Below are 20,481 nucleotides of genomic sequence, written 5' to 3'. Positions count from 1 at the left end.
GAGGCGTCCGGCGTAGGCGGAGCCTCTATTTGAATCTAATTGGCGGGAGTTGCAGCTGCAGTGGGACCTGTACGGCTATGGAGTCCGTTTCAGGGAGTGGGGAGAATGACGGAGGCTCAGCGACAGAGGAGTACGTGAATAGAATTCCGGTGCCAAGACCACCCTCCATTGAGGAGTTCACCATAGTGAAGCCCATTAGCCGTGGTGCATTCGGGAAAGTGTACCTGGGGCAGAAAGGCGGCAAGTTGTACGCAGTGAAGGTAGGAAGTCTAGAAGGCAGAGGGTCTTAGACGGTCCTCCCCTGCTGTCCTCCTTCCTCGTTGCTGGACAGGCTCTGGGGCTGCTGCCTGGCCCTGCTTGCCGAAGCCTGCACAGTCCTGCGTGCTGACGGCCGCGTTTGGGCTGACTGCAGTGAGCAGGTGTGTCTTTTCCCTTTCCCTGTCCTTCTTTCCTGTATCCCAAAAATCACTGCCCAGTGAAAATAGCAAAATTTATTCAACGTTGACCTGGCCAGTGTTAACAAATGATAAAACCGAGGCTAAACGCAGAGGCTTGGAGCCACAGCCATGATTCCTGACTCACGTTTCAAAATCCAAAAGGCCTTAAGTACCTGTTGGTTATGGTTTCCTTGTTTGCTTCACGTACAGAATTTTGCTTTCACAAACATGATTGTTTTGTAGACGCTAATTTCAAATCCCACTCTTATCAAGAGAAAGTTGCATTATATTAATTTTTTGTTCTAAGATTTATGTTGTGAAATTTTTGATTAAAGTATCATTTATTTTATGTATCATCTGGACTTTTGTTCTTTGCTGACTTGGGCTTCGCCAGGATTAAGTTTGATACTTTCATTAAGATTGTAATAGTTACTTTCAGATTATGTTTTAATTCCATCCATTTGATAATAGATTAATAGGCAGGAGCAAGTGCTGTACAACCAAAAGATCTCATTAAACTTCATTTTTCCTTTTCAATTTTTCCATAGTGATATCTAGATTTTAAGATCATTTATAGAGCAAGTAAAAAGAAATGTGTCCTAAATCAAGCCTTATTATCTGTATGTAATCCTTTTTTTGTTTTGGTTTGTTTGGTTTTGGCTTTTTCCAGACAGGGTTTCTCTGTGGCTTTGGAGTCTGTCCTGGAACTAGCTCTTATAGACCAGGCTGGCCTCAATCTCACAGAGATCTGCCTGCCTCTGCCTCCCGAGTGCTGGGATTAAAGGCCTGTATGTAATCTTAAAAACAGTCATATGCACTTCAAATTGTTCTGTCCACTCTTGGTTCTCAGCCAATAGTGAAACTAACAAAGGGAAGCAGACTGTCGACGAATTGAGATTTCTGGTGTGCACCGTTGAGTAACTAGGGCAGGGTGAGCGGTCCTCTGCGGCTGACTGAAGGCTGCCGCCTGTGTTCCTTCTCTTCCTTCACTACCTCCAACATCCTACCTACCCTGCAGGCTAGAGGCTTGAGACAGTGTTCCTTCTTATATTTCATCCATGTAGCTTATCTTTTAATATCCCTGTTTTCCCTCTGGAAGACATTATTTATTTTTAGTTTTTCATTCTTAAATTAATAGCTATGTTCAGGCCCTCATCTCTCCCCACTTGTTTATAAAAGTGCAGTTCAGTGATGATTTTAATAAGTAGTTGTATAACCATCATCGCAATCCAATATTAGGATAGTTCCATAGCCCAGGAAATGGCCTTTTCTGCCTGACCTAGTGCCGCTTCCTTTAACTGCTAACCTTTCCCCTCTCCACTGCTCTCTGTCTGTCTGTCTGTCTCTCTCTCTCTCTGTCTGTCTCTGTCTCTCTGTGTCTCTGTCTCTCTCTTTCTCTCTCTCTCTGACCCAAATTTGCCCCAAATAGCCTTAGACTGTGATGTAGCTAAGGCTGGCTGGCTTTGAACTGCTGATGCTCCTGGCTCCATCTTCCAAGTGCTGGGATTACATGCCGTGTGCACCAACCCACTCTATGTCTCTGCAAGGTTGCCTTTTCTGGACATTTCACAGAAATCATACAGTGTATGGTCTTTTGCATCCTTTTTTTTTTTTTAATTTGCTTGGTGGTTTGAGGTTCATCAGGCCTTCATTTCTATACCTAGTTGATTGAAATAGTCCCTTAACTCGAATCATTATTTTTACTTTTAATCCATTCTTAGGCTGTGCTGTGCAGGCCAAAATCCAGAATCCTTAGGCAATCAGTCATACTCCCAATTTTTGGCCCTAGACCTTCACTGTGTGTTCCTCATAATTTATGTTCTAGCAACGCCCAAACCGCCAACCGGTTCCTCAAAGCCATGAATTATATTTTGTGACCCAGAACTTGTTTATTCCAGTTCCTTAACTGTTTTTCCTTCGATAACATGTCAAGCAATGATTGTTGATCTGAAAACACCAATTAATCTGTTCAATAAATAGTTTTTGGATCTGGGGTATAGTGGTAAACAAAGCAAACAGGCCTCCATGGAGATTCTGCCAGTCCCGGGAGATAACAGGTAGAATCACATCGTAGGTTTGCTGTGTTTATCTCTACAGTGCTGGGAAGGACAGACCTGGGCCTAACCCATGACAGGCAAGTGCTCTGTCACTGATCTACATCCCTAGCCCTCCCCTTGGTTTTTCTTAAGAAAATGAGGTAAAGCTAGAATTTATCATGTAGTAATCATTTTATTAAACACGTTAAGTGAATGCCTTTTTATAATAAGCATTGATTCCAGTGGGTGTTTTTAATATTTTCATTAATTCTTTGAAAATTATATGATCCTAATATTTCTATTGCATCTACTGCTCCAACTTGAATGTATTGTTTTGTTTCTTACCTATTACCTTGAAACTTAAAAGGTATAATTTGGCCAGATGTGATAGCACACACCTGTACAGTCAACACTTGTGAGGTAGAGGTGGGAAGACTGAGAGTTCAAGGGCATCCTCAGCTACATAGTAAATTCAAGGCCAGCCTCAGATTCATAAGGATGAGAATATAGCTCATATTTTTCTGTAAGGCAGCACTTGAGAATATTTCAGAATTCTGTTTTGTTTTATATTTTTTGAGATTAGAGTCTTGCTCTGTGGTCCATGCTTGCCTCGGCCTCCTAAATGCTGATATTACAGGCAAGTGTCACCATGACCAGCTGTCATTGTTCCTGAGACAGACTTTAACATTAAAAAAAGGGAGGGTTGAATTCTTTATTTTATGTGTATGAGCATTTTGGCTGAATGTATGTATGTGGACCATACACAGACCTGGTACCTAGGGAGGCCACAAGAAGATGCTGGATTCCCTGGAAGTAGAGTTACAGATGGTTGTGAGACACCATATGCTGGGAAGCAAACTCAGATCCTCCATAAGGAAAGTACTTTTAACCACTCAGCAATCTCTCCAGCCCGCAACGTTTTCACTCTGTTCCCCTCTGTCAAGGAATATGTATATGTATGTGAGTCTGTGCCACATGTGTGGATGCCTGTAGAGGTCAAGGTGTTGGAGATTCCTAGGAACTGGACTCACAGGCAGTTGTGAGCTTTCTGACCTGGGTACTGGGGACTGAACTTGGGTCCTCTGTCAGAGTAATACACACTCTTAACCACGGGGCCATCTTTCCAGTCCTCGACAATTATGCTCTATTCCTCTCTGTTAAAGAACGAGAAGCTAAAATGTATATGTGTATGTATTCGATGGGATTATTAGAAACAATAATATTATCTTTTGACCTTGTTATTAATAAAACTTTCCTACAAACAAACAGATCATTAGAAAGAGTTTAATTCCTTTTCTTTCTCAAGTACTTTTGCTGTTTAGTCCCACAGCAAGCACTGTTATCTTTTTAAAAAATGTTTTCTTCTTTAACAACTGAGATATTCATCTGGCAGTTTTCTAACGCTGGTCAAATCTAAATGACATCTATAGCTCTTATCTTGGTGTTTTTATGATAGCAACTTTGAAACTTCTGAATCCTTTCTAGTAAGAAAGGGGGTAAATGTGTTTGGTGTCATGTCCTCTTTTATAGGTTGTCAAAAAAGCAGACATGATCAATAAAAACATGACTCATCAGGTGCAAGCTGAGAGAGATGCCCTGGCTCTGAGTAAAAGTCCTTTCGTTGTGCACCTCTTCTACTCGCTGCAGTCAGCCAGCAATGTCTACCTGGTGAGTGAACGGCTTGATGCCCTCTGGTGCCCTCCAAGAGCACGGCGTCTGTCTAGCATGCTTGCATTTAACTTTCTGCTCTACCACTTGCAAGTTTAATGGCCTTCACCAACTTACATGCTGTTTTAGTGAGAACTTTCCAAAGAAAAAGAACCAATAGGATGTGTTTGTATGTATGTAAAGACACAGTAAAAGGGATTTGTTTAAGGAATCCAGTTATTCAGCTCTTAATTGGTTGGTAGTCGAAACTACTAGGTTTGTTCCTTGCGAGGCTGATGAAGGATTAATGCTGCCAGTTCTACAAGCCATCTGAAGGCAGGCTTCCTTTACTTTGAGGATTTTAGTCTTCTCTCCTGCTACTGGCCTTCAACTGATTGTTTGAAGGCTGTTGACATTATGGGGGAAATGTGCTTTATCAAAGTTTACTGATTTAAATGTTTACCTGAAGAATACTTTAAGTGAGTTATAAAAATGATATCTAGTCTAAAAACTGGTCTGGTACCTGATGATTTAGTCTGCTTCCAAACTTTAGGAAACCTTCAAGTAAATTTAACTAGTGTTAAATGTGGTACAAAAATCTAATAATATAGTCAGGAATTTTAGAAAGGAAGAAGGTTTGGTAGCATAGTGCTGAGTGCTTTTTTTTATTGCATCAGGATGAATTTACAATCAAGGCATTTTTGTTGTCCTTTTATTTTTTAATAAGCCACAGTTCAATAAATGGTACATGGGATCATACAGGGAACAGCAACCTTTTGACAACATAGCATTTCACTATTTAATCTCGAATTTGATCATTTCTTTGATGATTATGTTGTTGATGAAACTGTTTCAGGTCTTTGTCTGGTTCTGTTTTCTTTAGTCAAGTGAATTTCGGTGTTGGGTTGTGATACGCTCCACTGATGAAGCTGATCCCTGGTGGTGCTAGGGAAGTAGTTTTGGTGTGAGGATACAAGTTTGTGTGGGAAAGCTAAGCTCCAAAACAAAGCTAAAAGCTGTGCAAGATGGCACAGGTCTATAATCTTAGCATTTGGAAGGGAAGCAAGAACATTGCACATTCTGGGCCAGCCTGAGCCTCAGAGAGAGAGAGAGAGAGAGAGAGAGAGAGAGAGAGAGAGAGAGAGAGAGAGAGAGAGAGAGAGAGAGAGAGAGAGAGAGAGATCAGTAAGATCAAGCAGAGCACCTTCAGAAAATGTCTAGGTTATAAAGCAGTGTGAAATAGCATTCTGTTCTTCAGGTGATTCACTATAAAAAATGAATACCCACCTGGATGGAGGTGGGTGGTCCTTGGACTTCCCACAGGGCAGGGAACCCTGATTGCTCTTTGGGCTGAAGAGAGAGGGGGACTTGATTGAGGGAGGGGGAGGGAAATGGGAGGCGGTGGCGGGGAAGAGACAGAAATCTTTAATAAATAAATAAATTAAAAAAAATGAATACCAAATAGAAGAGCAATTGACTTTCCATCTGCTAAGCTAGTGGTTACAAACCACTAACCTATGACCAAGTCTGACTGTTAGGAGCCAAGAAGAACATTTGCTTTTTTTTTGAAATTTAATTTAATTTAATTATTTATTTTTGCTCTGGGTTTAGAGCACCAAATAAACTGGATGTGTTGGTAAGCACATTTAATCCCAGCACTGAGGAGGTAGAGGCAGGAGGATTGGGTGTTCAAACAAGTTTGAGGCCATCCTGGATACAGAAGACTATGCTTTAGAAAAGTGGGGGGTGGGAGGACATTAAGAAAAAAACTTCAAAGACTATTTTTGGAAATTGGAATAGTTCAGTGGGCAAGAGTTCTTGCTGCATAGCCAGGAGGACCTGAGTTCAAATTCCTAGAGCTCATAATACGCTAAGTGTAATCATAGATGGCCCTGTAATACTAGTGCTTTATGTAGGGTCACAAAACACAAATATCACTGAGGCTTGCTGCCCACCAAGCCACAGAGACAGAGTAGTATCCCTGATGTCCTCCGGCCCTGTGAATACCCATGGATACCACACAACAACAAGAAAATACTTTTTTTGTTATTTGAAAATTACATTGAAATTTGAATTTTAGTCAGTGGGTAAAGTTTTATTGGAACCTAACCACATCCTTTTGTTACCTACATCTTCAGCAGTATTACAATGGCAGAGTGAAATAACTGTAACAGAATCCCACAAAGCCCAAAGTGTTTATTATCTGCATCTTCACAGAAAAAAAATAAAAAGGGTAATATCCTTGAATGCTATGTCCAAAGAAGGTGGGAGCGTTGTCTTGTTACCAACCTGGACCAGATGAGTCCTGGTTGTCAGCATCTTGCTCCAAGAATTGAAGAAACACACACACATGGATACCACCCAACACCAAGCAAAGTGTTATGCAAAGACACAGAGGATGTGCGGTTTCGATAGCTGAAAAGAATAACAGCGCTGAGAAATTTGCTGCAGAGCTCCCTGGTTACTGCCTGGGGCTTCCAGCAGGAAGAGGAGTTGATTTCTAGAGGGGTGTGGTGCTTCTCTGTTTGATTGAAAGCTTGGCTTACGTAAGCTTTTGCCTATTATGCATGTCCTTTCCTGTGATGTCTCTGACTTTAATTCTATACATGCCCAATTATGCATAGGCATAAGGTCATACATGGAGTTTTCCTTTAAAATTTCATGTTTAGAACATGGATTGTCTGACTGCACCAGTGTAGACTGGACTGACCTACCACCTCTGGTTTCAAGATAAGTTTCAAGATGTGTTTCACCACAAAAGAAGAGCTAATAAGGATTGGCAGGGAGGTATATATAGGTCAGGGTGACCTAACTGCTTTGTTTGGAGAGGATTTGTACGTGCAGCTAGATGCAGATGGGGCTCAAGCCAGACATGATCCCGGGTTGATAAGTTATCTGTGCTTACCTGCCTCTGCTTAATCCTTTAATTCTTCCGGAGGCCTTCAAATGTCTTCACAGCATCCTGTTTTACACGTATGTGTATAAAAACCATGATTGTGTCTCTGTTATTGACCCTGATTTAACTCACTGGTAGCCAGTAGCTTCCAATTCTATTAAAACAATAGGTAAGTGGTAGGTGTGATTGCTCAGCATTGTAGCTTTTTGTTCTCACTCTAGAATTATTAAACAGGTATAGTATTTTTATTTCTTTTGTTTTTGGTTTATTGTTTATATATGGTGCTGGGGTGCAAACTCAGAGCCCTACACATGCTAGGGAGGAATCCTGCCACTAAGCTATATTTCCAGTTCTATTTTCATTTATTCTAGACATTTCGTTGATAATAGACATGTCTTACACATCCTACTTTATTACTGGTTTATATCTTGGTACTCAAAATGTGGTCCATAGACAAACATGGCCACACTATCGAGGGGTTTATTAGAGATCCAGAGGCCTGAAGCTATAGCTCAGTAGTAGAGTGCTTTATAAGATCCGCTGGACCCAGAGATTAGTCCCCAGGTACGTTGGCAGGAGTGAGGTTGGGTGTGCAAGGGAGGAGCTCAAGAAGAAAACGAAAGCTTAAACTCATCTAATTATAGTCTCATCTGGTGGTCGTTACCAAAAAGGACTGTATCACCTCTATATTTATGCCAGATATTCATAACATGGATCAAATCATGAGAAAATTCATCAAATAATCTCAAGTTAAAAAGCTTCCTTCTGTCAACAAGCCTGTTTTCTTCAACATTATTTTTATCATGAAAGATGCACACTGAAAATTTGCTCTGGACTAGAGGAATCTAGAGAGAGATATAACAAGAAATTGCCTTGTGTTACGGCTTATGAGAGGGAAGTTATGAAGGGCAATATTGAGATGGTCATAGAAATATCAATATACTACATGTTAGAACTTTATTGCTCTGCACTTATGTAAGGGTGCCTTAGTCAGCAACTGATGATGAGTCTAATGGCCGTCAGGTGTCACAGAACAAGCCTGCAGTCGCAGATTTGAGAGGTAAGGACAGGAGGATTGCAAGCCTAGGCCAACCAAGTGTACAGAGGAATATCGTCTCCAAACAGAAGCTTCAGGAACAGTTCACTAACTTCTGAACTTTATTATCAAATTACTCAGCAAACACTAACACACACTACAGTGGTGTGCACTTGGGAGTACAAATAGAAGAGAAATGAAGGCCAAAGGGTCTGCATAACCAAGAGTTCAAGACTAGCCAGAACAGCATAGTAAAATAAAATAAAATTACATATTAGTACCAAGTAACTGCGGTAACTGTAATATTTAAATTTAAAAGCTTAATTTAAACAAAATTACATCCATATAAAATAACTATTAATTTATTAGAGTGTAGATATTAATATATGTCTTAGGGTTTCTAGTGCTGTAATGAAACACCATAACCAAAAGCAGCTTGGGGAGGAAAGAGGGTTTTTTTGGTTTATATGTCCTAAGCCACAGTCCACTGAGGGAAGCGGGAGCCTGGAGACAGGAGCTGATACAGAGGCCGTGAAGGAGTGCTGCTTCCTGCTTTGTCCTCATGGGCTTGTTCAGCCTGCTTTCTTATAGGATTCAGGACCACCAGCCCAGAGGTGGCACCGTCCACAATGAACGGGGTCCTGCTACATCAATCGCTAATTAAGAAAATACCCTACAGGCATGCCTACAGCCCAGTCTTATGGAAGCATTTTCTCAGATGAGATCACTCCTCTCAGATGACTCTAGCTTGTGTCAAGTTGACATAAAAACTAGCCAGCACAATATATAATATTAATGTTAAAATATATATGTGGAGGAGAAACCAAACCTGGCCCAATTCTAAAAAATTGTGCACTGAGATGCTGGCAAAATGGAAGTAATTTTAATAATAGTCTTTGAACTTTCATGTAACTCTGGTTTTTGTTCAAACTGACCAGTTCAGTTTTTAACCAGAAAAATAATATGAGAAGCCAGGATTGATGATACATGCCTATCATCCCAGTACTTGGAAAACTAAGACAGAAAAATGATAAGTTAAAGCAATGAGTGATAACAAAAAAAATATGTTTTATTGTGTAACTACTCTAAAAAATAAAACTGTAATCTCCAAACACTACATTCAAGTGTATTATTTTTGAATTTTTTGATAGGTAATGGAATATCTTATTGGTGGAGATGTCAAGTCTCTTCTACATATATATGGTTATTTTGATGAAGAGATGGCTATAAAATATATTTCTGAAGTTGCGCTGGCTTTAGACTATCTGCATAGACATGGAATCATCCATAGGTAAGACTGACTTTTCTGTACATTGTTACTTAAAATGTATTGTGTTTGAATCTTTAACATATACAGAAACTGCTTGCTGGTATTTCTAGTTTACCTACAGCTCAGTTGTCATGTGCATGTAGAGAGTGCACTGGCTCTTGTGTAATCACCCTATGTTTTGTTAAATGTCGCTTTGAACATAAACAGTTTAATATGAAGCTTATTAATCTCTTTCCACGCCCATACAGAAGCGATGGTCTGTGGTCTCAGCTGATGTACATGCCCTTCTCTGCTCAGAGAAAGGCTTAATAGCTCTGCTCTGTTTAAACTTAACCACACCTTGCTTTAAAGGGGTGAATATACATTTGAATTGGTGCTGGATAAGATATCTGAATAGAATGCCAAACAGAATCTAGTATTGAATCATATAATTTTTTTGTAGATTCCAATATGTAATAGATGGTTTTGAGGACTGTTTTCTAGACTTTACTGAGCCACTCATGAGGACTTCTATTTTAAAGAAAATAATTGCATTTCCTCTTGCAATTCCCCAACCCCTTCCCATCTGGTATTTTAGCATTAAGACTACTTTTTGTGTCTGTTTGCCTTTTATATGTCAGGGATTTGAAACCAGACAATATGCTTATTTCCAATGAGGGTCATATTAAGCTGACAGATTTTGGCCTTTCCAAAGTTACTCTGAATAGAGGTAAGAATAATGGCAGGTAAGTGCCAACTTCAGACATTCTATTTCATTAACTTAACTTTTTTTGTTAATTTACACTAGACAAAATGTGGTGGGTATTCTGAGATAGGCTAGAAATTAGTATGTCACTCTGTTTTCCCCTTGGGGTCTGTGGCAGAATGTTTGCTAACTGAATCCAATCGTAGCACCAAAAAAAAAAGAAGAAGAAGAAGAAGAAGAAGAAGAAGAAGAAGAAGAAGAAGAAGAAGAAGAAGAAGAAGAAGAAGAAGAAGAAGAAGAAGAAGAAGAAGAAGAAGAAGAAAGAAGAAGAAGAAGCAAGATAAGAAAGAAAATTCTTGGATTTTCAAAAGTCCTTAAAACTTCTTAGATCTTTAAAGAGGAACTGGCAGCTGCTATTCTTTTTCTCCTTGCTGAAACAGAATATGATCCAGAGTTGATTACTAAAATACTTATGCTAATACATCCTGCCACCACCATGACCTTGGTAGATGCAATTCATTCATATATATGAAAATAAGTTCTGTTCTGAGTAATTTCTAAAATTCTAATATAAGAAATAACAAATTTACACTATTAATACTACAAAGAAATACTGGTCCATAAGCAAAACTACACAAAAGAACCCTGTTTTCCTAAAAGAGATTATTTACATTTATAGTATGTATTTTTTTGAAAGCTTAGTGCTTTCAAAAGAAAAATTGTCTATGTTTTAAGAAAGCAGAAGATTTTAATTCTCTCTGATTTTGTGTGGAGTGTTTTAGAAGAGAGTATAATAAGTAACACCGGGTTTATACAGCCTAGGTTGATCTTAACGTTGTCATGTAGCCACAAATAACCATCAATTCGTGCCTGCAGCTCACAAGTGCTGGGCTTATAGACAGAAGCCACTGTATCTGGTTTTGATGCGTTGAGTTCTTAATCCTAGAGAGTAAACTCAGGTCTCTTGTACACTAAGCAAGCATTCTGACACTAAACTACATTCCTAGCCTCTTGGTCTTACATTTTAGAATTTATTCTATACCTGTGGTGTAGAGAACAAAACTTAAGAGACTAAAATGATTTGCAGTACCATTGTATAATTAACTGAAGCAAGACAGTACTTAAGTTCATCACAGACTTATGGTAAGATCTTGCAAATAGACTGGATTCTCTATTAAGAAATGTGGAAGAGGGGCTGGCAAGATCTCTTAGCAGGTAAGAGCACTTGCTGCAGAAAACTAGAGTTCAGTTCCAAGCGTTGGCGTCAGGTGGCTCACAGCAGCTTGTAATCCAGCTCCATGGGATCTGACGCTGTCTTTGCTTCCACATGCACACACATACATCTGGCTTGCATGCACTCAGACACCCATGTACACATAAATAAAAATCAATCTTTTTAAAAAGGAGTGTAGATGAGGAAGAGAGAGAATGTGGGAAGATGTGAAAGTGATCCTGGGGAGGGGAAGGAAGAAGAACTAAGTATAGAACACACTGTGAAGATGCTGTGGTGAAATCCAGTCCCATGTGTGTAACCTAAAGGAAGCAAGCAAGCTGATGGAGGAAGGTCATTGGTTAAATAAAAAGAAACTGCTTGGTCCTCATTGGTTAGAAGATAGGTGGGAGGAGTAAACAGAACAGAACGCTGGGAGGAAGAGGAAGTGAGCTCAGACTCCACAGCTCTCGGGAGCAGACGCCTCAGAGAGACGCCATGCTCCCAGCTCCCAGGCAGACGCAAGCGAGGAAGCTCTGACCCAGGATGGACATAGGCTAGAATCTTCCCTGTAAGCGCACCTAGGGGCGCTACACAGATGATTAGAAATGGGCTAAATTAATATGTGAGAATTAGCCTAGAAGAGGCTAGATAGAAATGGGCCAAGCAGTGATTAAATGAATACAGTTTGTGTGTTGTTATTTCGGGCATAAGCTAGCCAGGCAGCCGGGGTGCTGGGGACGCAGCCCCGCTGCCCATATTACTACAGCAAGCAAACTCCACGAGAGTGCCAACGTGGCTCTGAGGCAGTTGCTTGCTTAGAGTCTGTGTGAAGACCTCAGCAACACAGATACACACACCAAAGGACTAGCTGAAAAGGTAGATTTTTTTAAATTTTGCTTTTGTATTTTTTTCATTGTGTATATGTGCATAATATGGGGTGGAGGCAAGTGCCAGAGGCCAGAAGACAACTTTGTTCTGTCCTACCTTTACTTAGATTCCAAGGATCAAACTCAGGGCACCCAGCTAGGGAAGTGAACGCCTTATCCCAATGAGCCATCTCACTGGCTCTTGCTTTTGGATTTTTGAGGCATGTTCTTGTTCTGTAGCCCTGGCTAGACTGTGATTTACTGTACAGACCAGACAGACTTGAACATGTGAGAATTCTCCTGCCTCTGCCTCCTGAGCACTGGGATACAGGCATGTGCTACTACACCCAGCTTTTTCAAAAGGTTTGTCTAGTAAATGAAGAGTAATGTAAAATTGGATCTAAAATTTGTAAACTCTGAAATTGTAAGCATTTGAACATACATACAAGTCTACAATTAACTATAGAACAGGGCTTATATAGAGAGCAGACTTCTTTATGATTTTTTTTAAAGTTTATTATGTATGTAGTGTTCTGCCTTCATGTACACCTGTGTGCCAGAAGAGGGCGCCAATCTCATTACAGATGGTTGTGAGCCACCATGTGGTTGCTGAGAATTGAACTCAGGACCTCCAGAAGAGCAGCCAGTATTCTTAACCCCTGAGGCCTCTCTCCAGTCCCAATGTTGAATTTATTTTAAAGTATTACCTTAGTTATTGTTCTATTGCTGTGAGAGACACCACAATCAAGTCAACTCTTGTAAAACAAGCGTTTAATTGGGGGCTTGCTTACAATTTCAGGGGGCTAGTCCATTGTCATCATGGCATGGAGCATGGCTGTACATTGGTAAGCACTAGATAAGTAATTGAGAGCTTTACATCCTGATCTGCAGGTAGAGAGAGAGACAGAGACTGGCCTGGCATGGCCTTTTGAAACCTCAATACTCACTCTGAAGTGACACACTTCCTTAAACAAGGCAAGATCTACTCCAACAAGACCATACCTCCTAATCCTTCTAATCATTTCAAACAGTGCCACTCCCTGGTGACTAAGCATTCTAATATATGAAATACATATTCAAACCACCACAAATACTATATATTGAAACATTCTAATAAAGTAGATCAGTTTTTCTCTTGACCTAAGCTTAACATATGAGTTAATATAAAGGAACCATAATTGAATTAACTCCTTATTTTCTTTCCCCCCCAATACTTTATTTATAACAAATAAATAACCCCAATACTTTATTTATATCTTGTCTATTTTTAGAGCTTATAACTTTTAGGTCTTCCATATGACAGTGATGTTTTTCATATACGCTTATAATGTGTTTGATCGTATTCACGCACGCCCTTTACCCTGTTATCCCACTTCTGCTGATTACCTTCCTCGTCCCAATTAGTCCCTCTATAATGTTTTCATGTCTTTTGTGTTCTCTTAAAAGCCCAGTTAGTTACAGTAGGGTTGTTTGCAGGAGTGTGGGACTTTCCCTGTGGCTGCATCCCTGAAGGAAATGTCTCTCCTCCCCTGGAAACTAATAACTGCAGACCTTGTTACCCTTCCCTACCCCTGTTGTGATGTGGGTAGGCCCAGTCTTGTGCAGGTCTTGTTCAAGTGATCACAGTTGGCTTGAACTCAAGAATATACAGTCATTCCTGTAAGTCAACCTCCCACATCATCCTTACCCCCACTCTCCAGCTCTAGCAATGCTCCCGTCCTGTCTGTGATGTTCCCTGCACCTGGAGGTAGGATATGTGCCAGAAATGGACTCTTCATGCTGGGCATTCAGTAGTCACTTTGACAGGTATGAGCATCTGTAATTACTGAACCCACTACAAAGATAAACTTCTCTAGCCAGAACTGACAGCAGCAATGATCTATGGATATAAACATAATTATTTTGAAGGCAATTTGATAGGTACATCAGATCCATTTGTCAAAATTAGAGCAGAGGAACTTCCTCCCTCCCAAAGGTTTATGACATTTCCAAACATGGACTTTTGATTGAGTTTAACGTATCAGACAAGGATTCTGTTCCTCAGAGCAGGCCTGAAATCCACTTAGAGAATTGTAAGTTACCCTTTAACATATGGTGCCACTATTGCACCAATGGGCCTGCCTGGCTTAGTCTGACAGCACTATTGTATACAGCATCTATAGCTGGGTAAGCCTGGTATTGATAATCCCCCTCCAACGGCCCCCCTGGCCCCACTGGTTCTGTGAGAGCCAGCCAGCAGGGATTTCCACCATCCCCCAGCGACCCCCTAGCACCCTCTGGTACTGTGAGGACCAGCCAGCAGGGATTCACCCTCAGAGGCCCCTTTGCACCCTCTGGTTCTGTGAGGGCCAGCCAGCAGGATTCCCCCCAGCATTCCCCTTGCACCCTCTGGTTCTGTGAGGACCAGCCAGCAGGGAAGGAACTCCTGTCTCACTTTCATTGTAACTTCTCTGTATCACACAGTAAGGGAGTGTGCTGTGCGCTGCTCTCAACAATGAGGTCTTGTTTTGGTGACTAGCCAATAGCAGTGGCAATTGCTTGTATTGAAATAACTGATAATTAGTGACTGAGTGTTTCTTAAAAAGCTGATAGTGTTCTGAGTTATTTTGCTGTTTTCTATCTATTCTACAAGACTGTGGTAGAAAATGTTTTTCCCATCCTGAGGCTAGAACCCAGGGCCTCATGCATGCTTTGCTGGACAAGACACTCTACCACTGAGCCATATCTCTACCTCTCAATTATTAATGATTCCAACTAATTAATTAGTTGTAAATGTTGCCTCTGCAGTTCAGAACGTTCTCTGCATATATGTATCCTACACTACCCAGTTTTGTAGGTAAAGTTAATAACATAGAGAGACAAAGGACCTGTGGTGGTGGTGCATGCCACCAGCACTCAGGAGGCAGAGGCAGGTAGAGCTCTGTGAGTTCCAGGACAGCCAGAGCTTCACACAAAGAAACCTTGTCTCAAAAAACAGAGAGAGGTATGGTTCAGAACATATGATTACTGATATAGTCAATGATAGCAATGGTTTTTAACTATATTCATATATTTTTCTTTGCATAGATATCAATATGATGGATATTCTTACAACACCCTCCATGGCTAAGCCTAAGCAGGATTACTCACGAACCCCAGGACAAGTCTTATCTCTCATCAGTTCTTTGGGATTTGTGAGTACTCAATAAGGAAAACCTTATCGTCATTACCACTTAAAGTGTTAACCTGCTTTAAGATAAAAATTATATATATATATATAACGTGAGGGGGCCTTTTGGCAGTTTGTGTACCCAGGTGGTAGGGCATCTATTTTCTGTATTCATCTGAAAATGAATCTCTTAGTATTTGTTTTTAATTTTTGCTTTTACTATTTTTCTTTTTAGAACATTTTTATCACATGTGGGTATGGGTGTGTGCACCACAGCGCACAAATGGAAGCAGGGGATAACTTATAGTCAGTTCTCTCCTCTACTGCACGGGAGACCCAGGGATGGAAGCAGGGGATAACTTATAGTCAGTTCTCTCCTTCCATTGCATGGGAGACCCAGGGATTGAAGTCAAGTCCTCAGGTGGGAGGTGCCTTTACCCGCGACTATCTCACTGGCCCCAAATAATTCTGCTTTTTCATAGTTCACACCAATTGGAGAAAAAGATCAAGACTCTGCAACCGTGTTTTCAGCCCCTAAGTCTGAAGCACAACTTTCTCAAGGATTAATTTGCCCTATGTCCATAGATCAGAAGGAGCCTTCTCATTCTAGCAGGCTGCTAAAGCCATGTAAGTATAAAAGACTATTTTTTCCACCAAGTGTATACTTTAAAAAACATCTCAAAATTTTAAATTCCTACTAGCAATTTAATAACTTAAAAATGCCAATAGTCAGACAGTCTGTGGCACTCCTATATTATTACATAAATGATGATCACAGTGGATTTTATAAATCCCACAGAATAAACTGTCTTGTTAATAATCATATTTAATTACCTATAATTTAGGAATGATGGTTGAGTAAATGTCACTAAACTTTGACTTATGAAAATTGTATATGAAAAAGATAAAGTAGCTGCAGTGTTTGTCTTTATAAATTCATTCCCAAAAGATTCTGAGATAGTTTAAATTTAAATAAAACTCAAAACAGAGGCGGCTGAGGTTTGGTCGTTGCTCATTGCTTTGGTGTTTTTGTTTGTTTGCTTGCTTCTTTTTATTTTGTTTTGTTGGTGTTTTGAGACAAGTTCTTAATATGTTGTCCATGCTAATGTTGAGCCCAGGTTGGCCTTTAAATTTCAGTGTTCTTGCCTCAGCCTCCTGAGTACTAAAGTTACAGGTATGTGTCTCCACAACGTGTTTCAAAGTAAGTGTATTTTTGCATTTAAGAGAAAATGCTGGGTATAGTGGCACACACCTTTAATAGCAACACCAAAAACAGGTGGATCGCTGAGTTCGAGGCCAACTTAATCCACCTAGAGGATTTGTGTATGAAAAATTAAGTTGGATTAGATGGACTTGGAAATTCCCTTCCTAATTGTAAAATGTAATACTGATTATGTTAATGTTGTGTGTGTGTCTGTGTGTGTGTGTGTGTGTGTCTGTGTGTGTCTTTGCCTGTGTGTGTGTGTGTGTGTGTGTGTGTGTCTGTGTCTGCTGCAGGTGACGGAACTCAGGCCTTGTGCATCCCAGTGTTCTGCCTCCAAGTCACAACCCCAGCATCTTCTCACATTTTATTTCAAGACAGTCTCACTGGGCTTCCGGTTCTAGAGGTTAGAGGTGTTGATGGCAGAGCTGGGACATAGCAATAATGGCTTGAGCAATAGTTGTGTGGTCACATCTTTACAAGCAAGAAGCTGAGAACACCTTGACTCAGCTTGAAACCTCAGTCTGTCCCTGTGACACACTTCCTTCTTTAAGGCTACAACTAATCCTTCCAAACACTTCTACCAACTGGGGATCAACTGACCAAACATGAGCCAATGTAGGTCATTCTCATTCAGGTCACCACAATACGCATTTTTACAGACATATAAAATCTTCAGATGTCTACGTAATTCAGTAGAAGCACAATTGTCTGTCTTTAATTGAAAGTAAAGTGAGGACCTTTATTCTGTATGCAAAACCACTTGAAAAGGGCATGATGGTGCTTCTGTAATCCCAGAACTACATACAGAAACAGACAGGGATCCCTTGGGCTGACTGGTCAGCCAGCCTATCCTGCTTGCATAACTCTTAGCTTGTGAGAGATCTTATCTTTAAAACACATGGAAAGATGACTCAGCAGTTACGGCACTGGCTGCTTTTCCAGAGGATCTGGCTTCAATTCCCAGCCCCCACATGGCAGCTCACAACCGTCTGTAAGTCCAGTTCTAGGATATCTTAACACGCTTTCTGACCTCAGTGGGTACTAGGCATGCACATGATGTCCAGACACACATGCAAGCAAAACACCTATACATATAAAATAAAAATAAACTAAAATTCAGAAAATATGCCAGGTGGCGGTGGTGTACACCTTTAATCCCAGCACTCAGGAGGCAGAGACAGGCGGATCTCTGTGAGTTTGAGGCCAGCCTGGTCTACAGAGTAAGTTCCATGACAGACTCCAAAGCTACACAGAGAAACCATGTCTTGAAAAAAAAAATCAGAAACTACATACAAAGATGATGATGATGATGATACATGGTGCCTGCCCAGACTCTGCCTCCAGCTCGAATGAACACGCACACAGCTAAGGAGTAACCATGTCTAACCATATTTATGTAGGATGGAGGGGCAAGTATACTCTAGGTACTACCTTATTGCACTGCACACTGGTAGGCAGGCAGTTTTCCATCATGTAACAAAATTCCCTATGGAGGTATAAGTGTGAAGCTCATCGGTAGAATGTTTGTTAAATGTATACACTGCTGTGGGTACAATCCTGAGCACTGCAAAAAATAAATAATAAATAAATAAAGCAAATGCCTATGGCTTTGTGTAATTCACACTGATGAGCATCATAAATTTCAACATCTCCATTACTGCTACAGTTTTAATTAAACATAAATTGTTCTGGATGAATCTGGTAACATTCTAAGCTTGTAGCATATTTCAATAGTGCACTCCAGTAAATTGTCCTTTATTTATAAGTCTAAAATAAATCATATAACTCAAAATAAATTTCCTTCTAGTTATATTTAAATTTCCTTCTCCTGGCTTTTATTTTACAAATGTAAATGGATTTTCTTTTGTTATAACTGTTGGAGCTTTGCCTACATGTGAAATAATTCATGAATCTGAACGTAATAAGAATCATATCAGGCACACTACCATCCTTGGGGACTAGATAATGTTTACAATAGTTATCATATGTAATGTAATATGCAGTTACCTGGAAAGAGTCAAGTTTTATAAGGAACTAATAGCTGTGAAAATAAACAAGTATTTTTCTCCCGAGGCCTTGAAAGACTTACATCCAATCCAGAAGCCCCTGTGAAATGTCTGACCTCCAATCTGCTCCAGTGCAGGAAAAGGCTGGGCACATCGGACACTAACAGTCAGTCCCAGACCTTCGTGTCCAGTATGGAGTCAGAGTGCCACAGCAGTCCCAAGTGGGAAAGAGACCAGGTGAGGAGGGCGTCTGTGGAAGCCCAAGCTGGTGGTACAGGTGCAGCCAGTGATGGCCGCGCCATGCCTATCCATGTAAAACCTATGAGGAAGTGGCATTGTCATATGGGCACAGTTGCAGTATTATAAAAGCTCTTTATTTTTCTGGGACATTCTGTCAAATTCTTTTAATATCTTTATTTCATTTCTTATTCAGTTATGATATGAGTCTTGCTTAAAGTATGATGAGTGACTAAGTATTAAGTAAACCAATAGAAAATGTTTGGCTTCCTGGCAGACTTTTTAATTTTCTTCTGTAATAAAGACAGGAATAATTGTTCGTTGTTTGTTTACCTACATAGTTTTAAAGCTCATAATGTCTCCTGTACTGTTTCCCACCAATTTCTTATTAAATGGAATGGAAACTCTTCAGAAATAACTTTTAGACCATAAAGTTTATAGTAATATGTCCTTAATAGTATATATTCCAGGGCAGTTGTTATCCAAATGAATGGATGTACTTTAAATTATTTTACTTAATTTGTTTTTGCTTTTTCTATAAAATTATTAGTGCTAATAAATACAAAAGGTGATAGGAACTTAGATAGAAAATTATAGTTAAGTTCTCCTCCAAAGAAGGTTGATAAAAATGAAAATAAGTCTTTCATTTAATAAAGTAATTTAGGTTATATTTACTTATTTTCAGAAATATGACCTTCCTCGTTGTTGGAGATTTATGTTTTTAGAGCAAAATCAAACATAGATAAGGCAAGATCTCCTGATCTTTTTCTTTTTCAACTGTGCTATAGATACTATATGTTATAAAGTAAACAGGTTCCGGAACTCTTAGAACTCTCATTTAACCCCTTTCATATTCTAGAGATCATGATGGGCACTCTGTCTGTCTGTGCATAGCTTCCCCTTCCCCCACTTAGTTCTGTACTGAAGAATGCAATGATGAGGGAGGCTGGAGAGATGGCTCAGAGGTTAAGAGCATTGCCTGCTCTTCTAAAGGTCCTGAGTTCAATTCCCAGCAACCACATGGTGGCTCACAACCATCTGTAATGAGGTCTGTCTGGTGCTCTCTTCTGGCCTGTAGGCATACACACAAAGAATATTGTATACATAATAAAAAATTAACATAATTTCATTTAAAAAAAGAATGCAATGATGAGAATATAGTAGTATGTAGTAGACAGTTATGATCATATGAGTGTGATACTATGCTGATCCCTAGGTTCATCCATTTCTATACCAGAAAAACAGTGAATTGTAATTCAGAAATCTTCCTTTTACTTAGAACTAAGTATTCCTCACTACTACGTAAATTAATGGTAGTTACTAAAGTTTGATGTTTATACATAAAAACACACACTGTTAAGGATGGGTGTTTATGCATAAAAATACACACTGTTAAGGGTGGGCTGTATCTTTGTGGTAGAGTACTTGTTTCATATGATTCTGGGTTCAGTCCCCAGTAATACCAAGAGGCTAACAAAAAAAGAAAAGGCAGTACTAGAGATTGCTGAAGATTCATGCTATGAAATTGTCCTTTAAAAAAATCCCAGTCACCGTGTACCGGTGTCGGTACTAAGTTCTGACACACGTATCCTCAGATATTTCAATTCGGTCTTCAAGAAAAGCTTCAAGAAAGGCTTCTATCTCAGAGGGACATACCTCAGTTGGTACAGTGCGTGCCTAGCAGGCACAACACCATGGGATTAATCCCCAGCATTATACAAACTGGGCCTGGTGACCATACCTGTAATTCCAGCACAGGCTTATCTTCTTGCTACACAGTTTAAGTCAAGTCTGAGGTAC

The 20,481-nt window shown here is 40.0% G+C and overlaps 1 protein-coding gene across 2 annotated transcripts in view; it reads left to right on the top strand.

Annotated features, from left to right (window-relative positions):
* Positions 1–48: 48 nt before the first annotated feature.
* Positions 49–20,481, top strand: part of Mastl (microtubule associated serine/threonine kinase like) — a 43,907-nt gene continuing 23,474 nt past the window's right edge. For both annotated transcript variants that reach the window (XM_075970661.1, XM_075970660.1), the window contains exons 1-7: positions 49–260; positions 4,004–4,141; positions 9,204–9,343; positions 9,943–10,031; positions 15,153–15,259; positions 15,717–15,861; positions 18,512–18,681. In XM_075970661.1, the coding sequence (XP_075826776.1) occupies positions 78–260; positions 4,004–4,141; positions 9,204–9,343; positions 9,943–10,031; positions 15,153–15,259; positions 15,717–15,861; positions 18,512–18,681 (972 nt within the window). In that variant the 5' untranslated portion in view covers positions 49–77. The remainder of the gene's footprint in view (positions 261–4,003; positions 4,142–9,203; positions 9,344–9,942; positions 10,032–15,152; positions 15,260–15,716; positions 15,862–18,511; positions 18,682–20,481) is intronic.

Source organism: Microtus pennsylvanicus, chromosome 4, assembly GCF_037038515.1.
Source record: "Microtus pennsylvanicus isolate mMicPen1 chromosome 4, mMicPen1.hap1, whole genome shotgun sequence".
Taxonomy (NCBI): domain Eukaryota; kingdom Metazoa; phylum Chordata; class Mammalia; order Rodentia; family Cricetidae; genus Microtus; species Microtus pennsylvanicus.
This window is presented reverse-complemented; position numbering and strand designations above follow the sequence as displayed.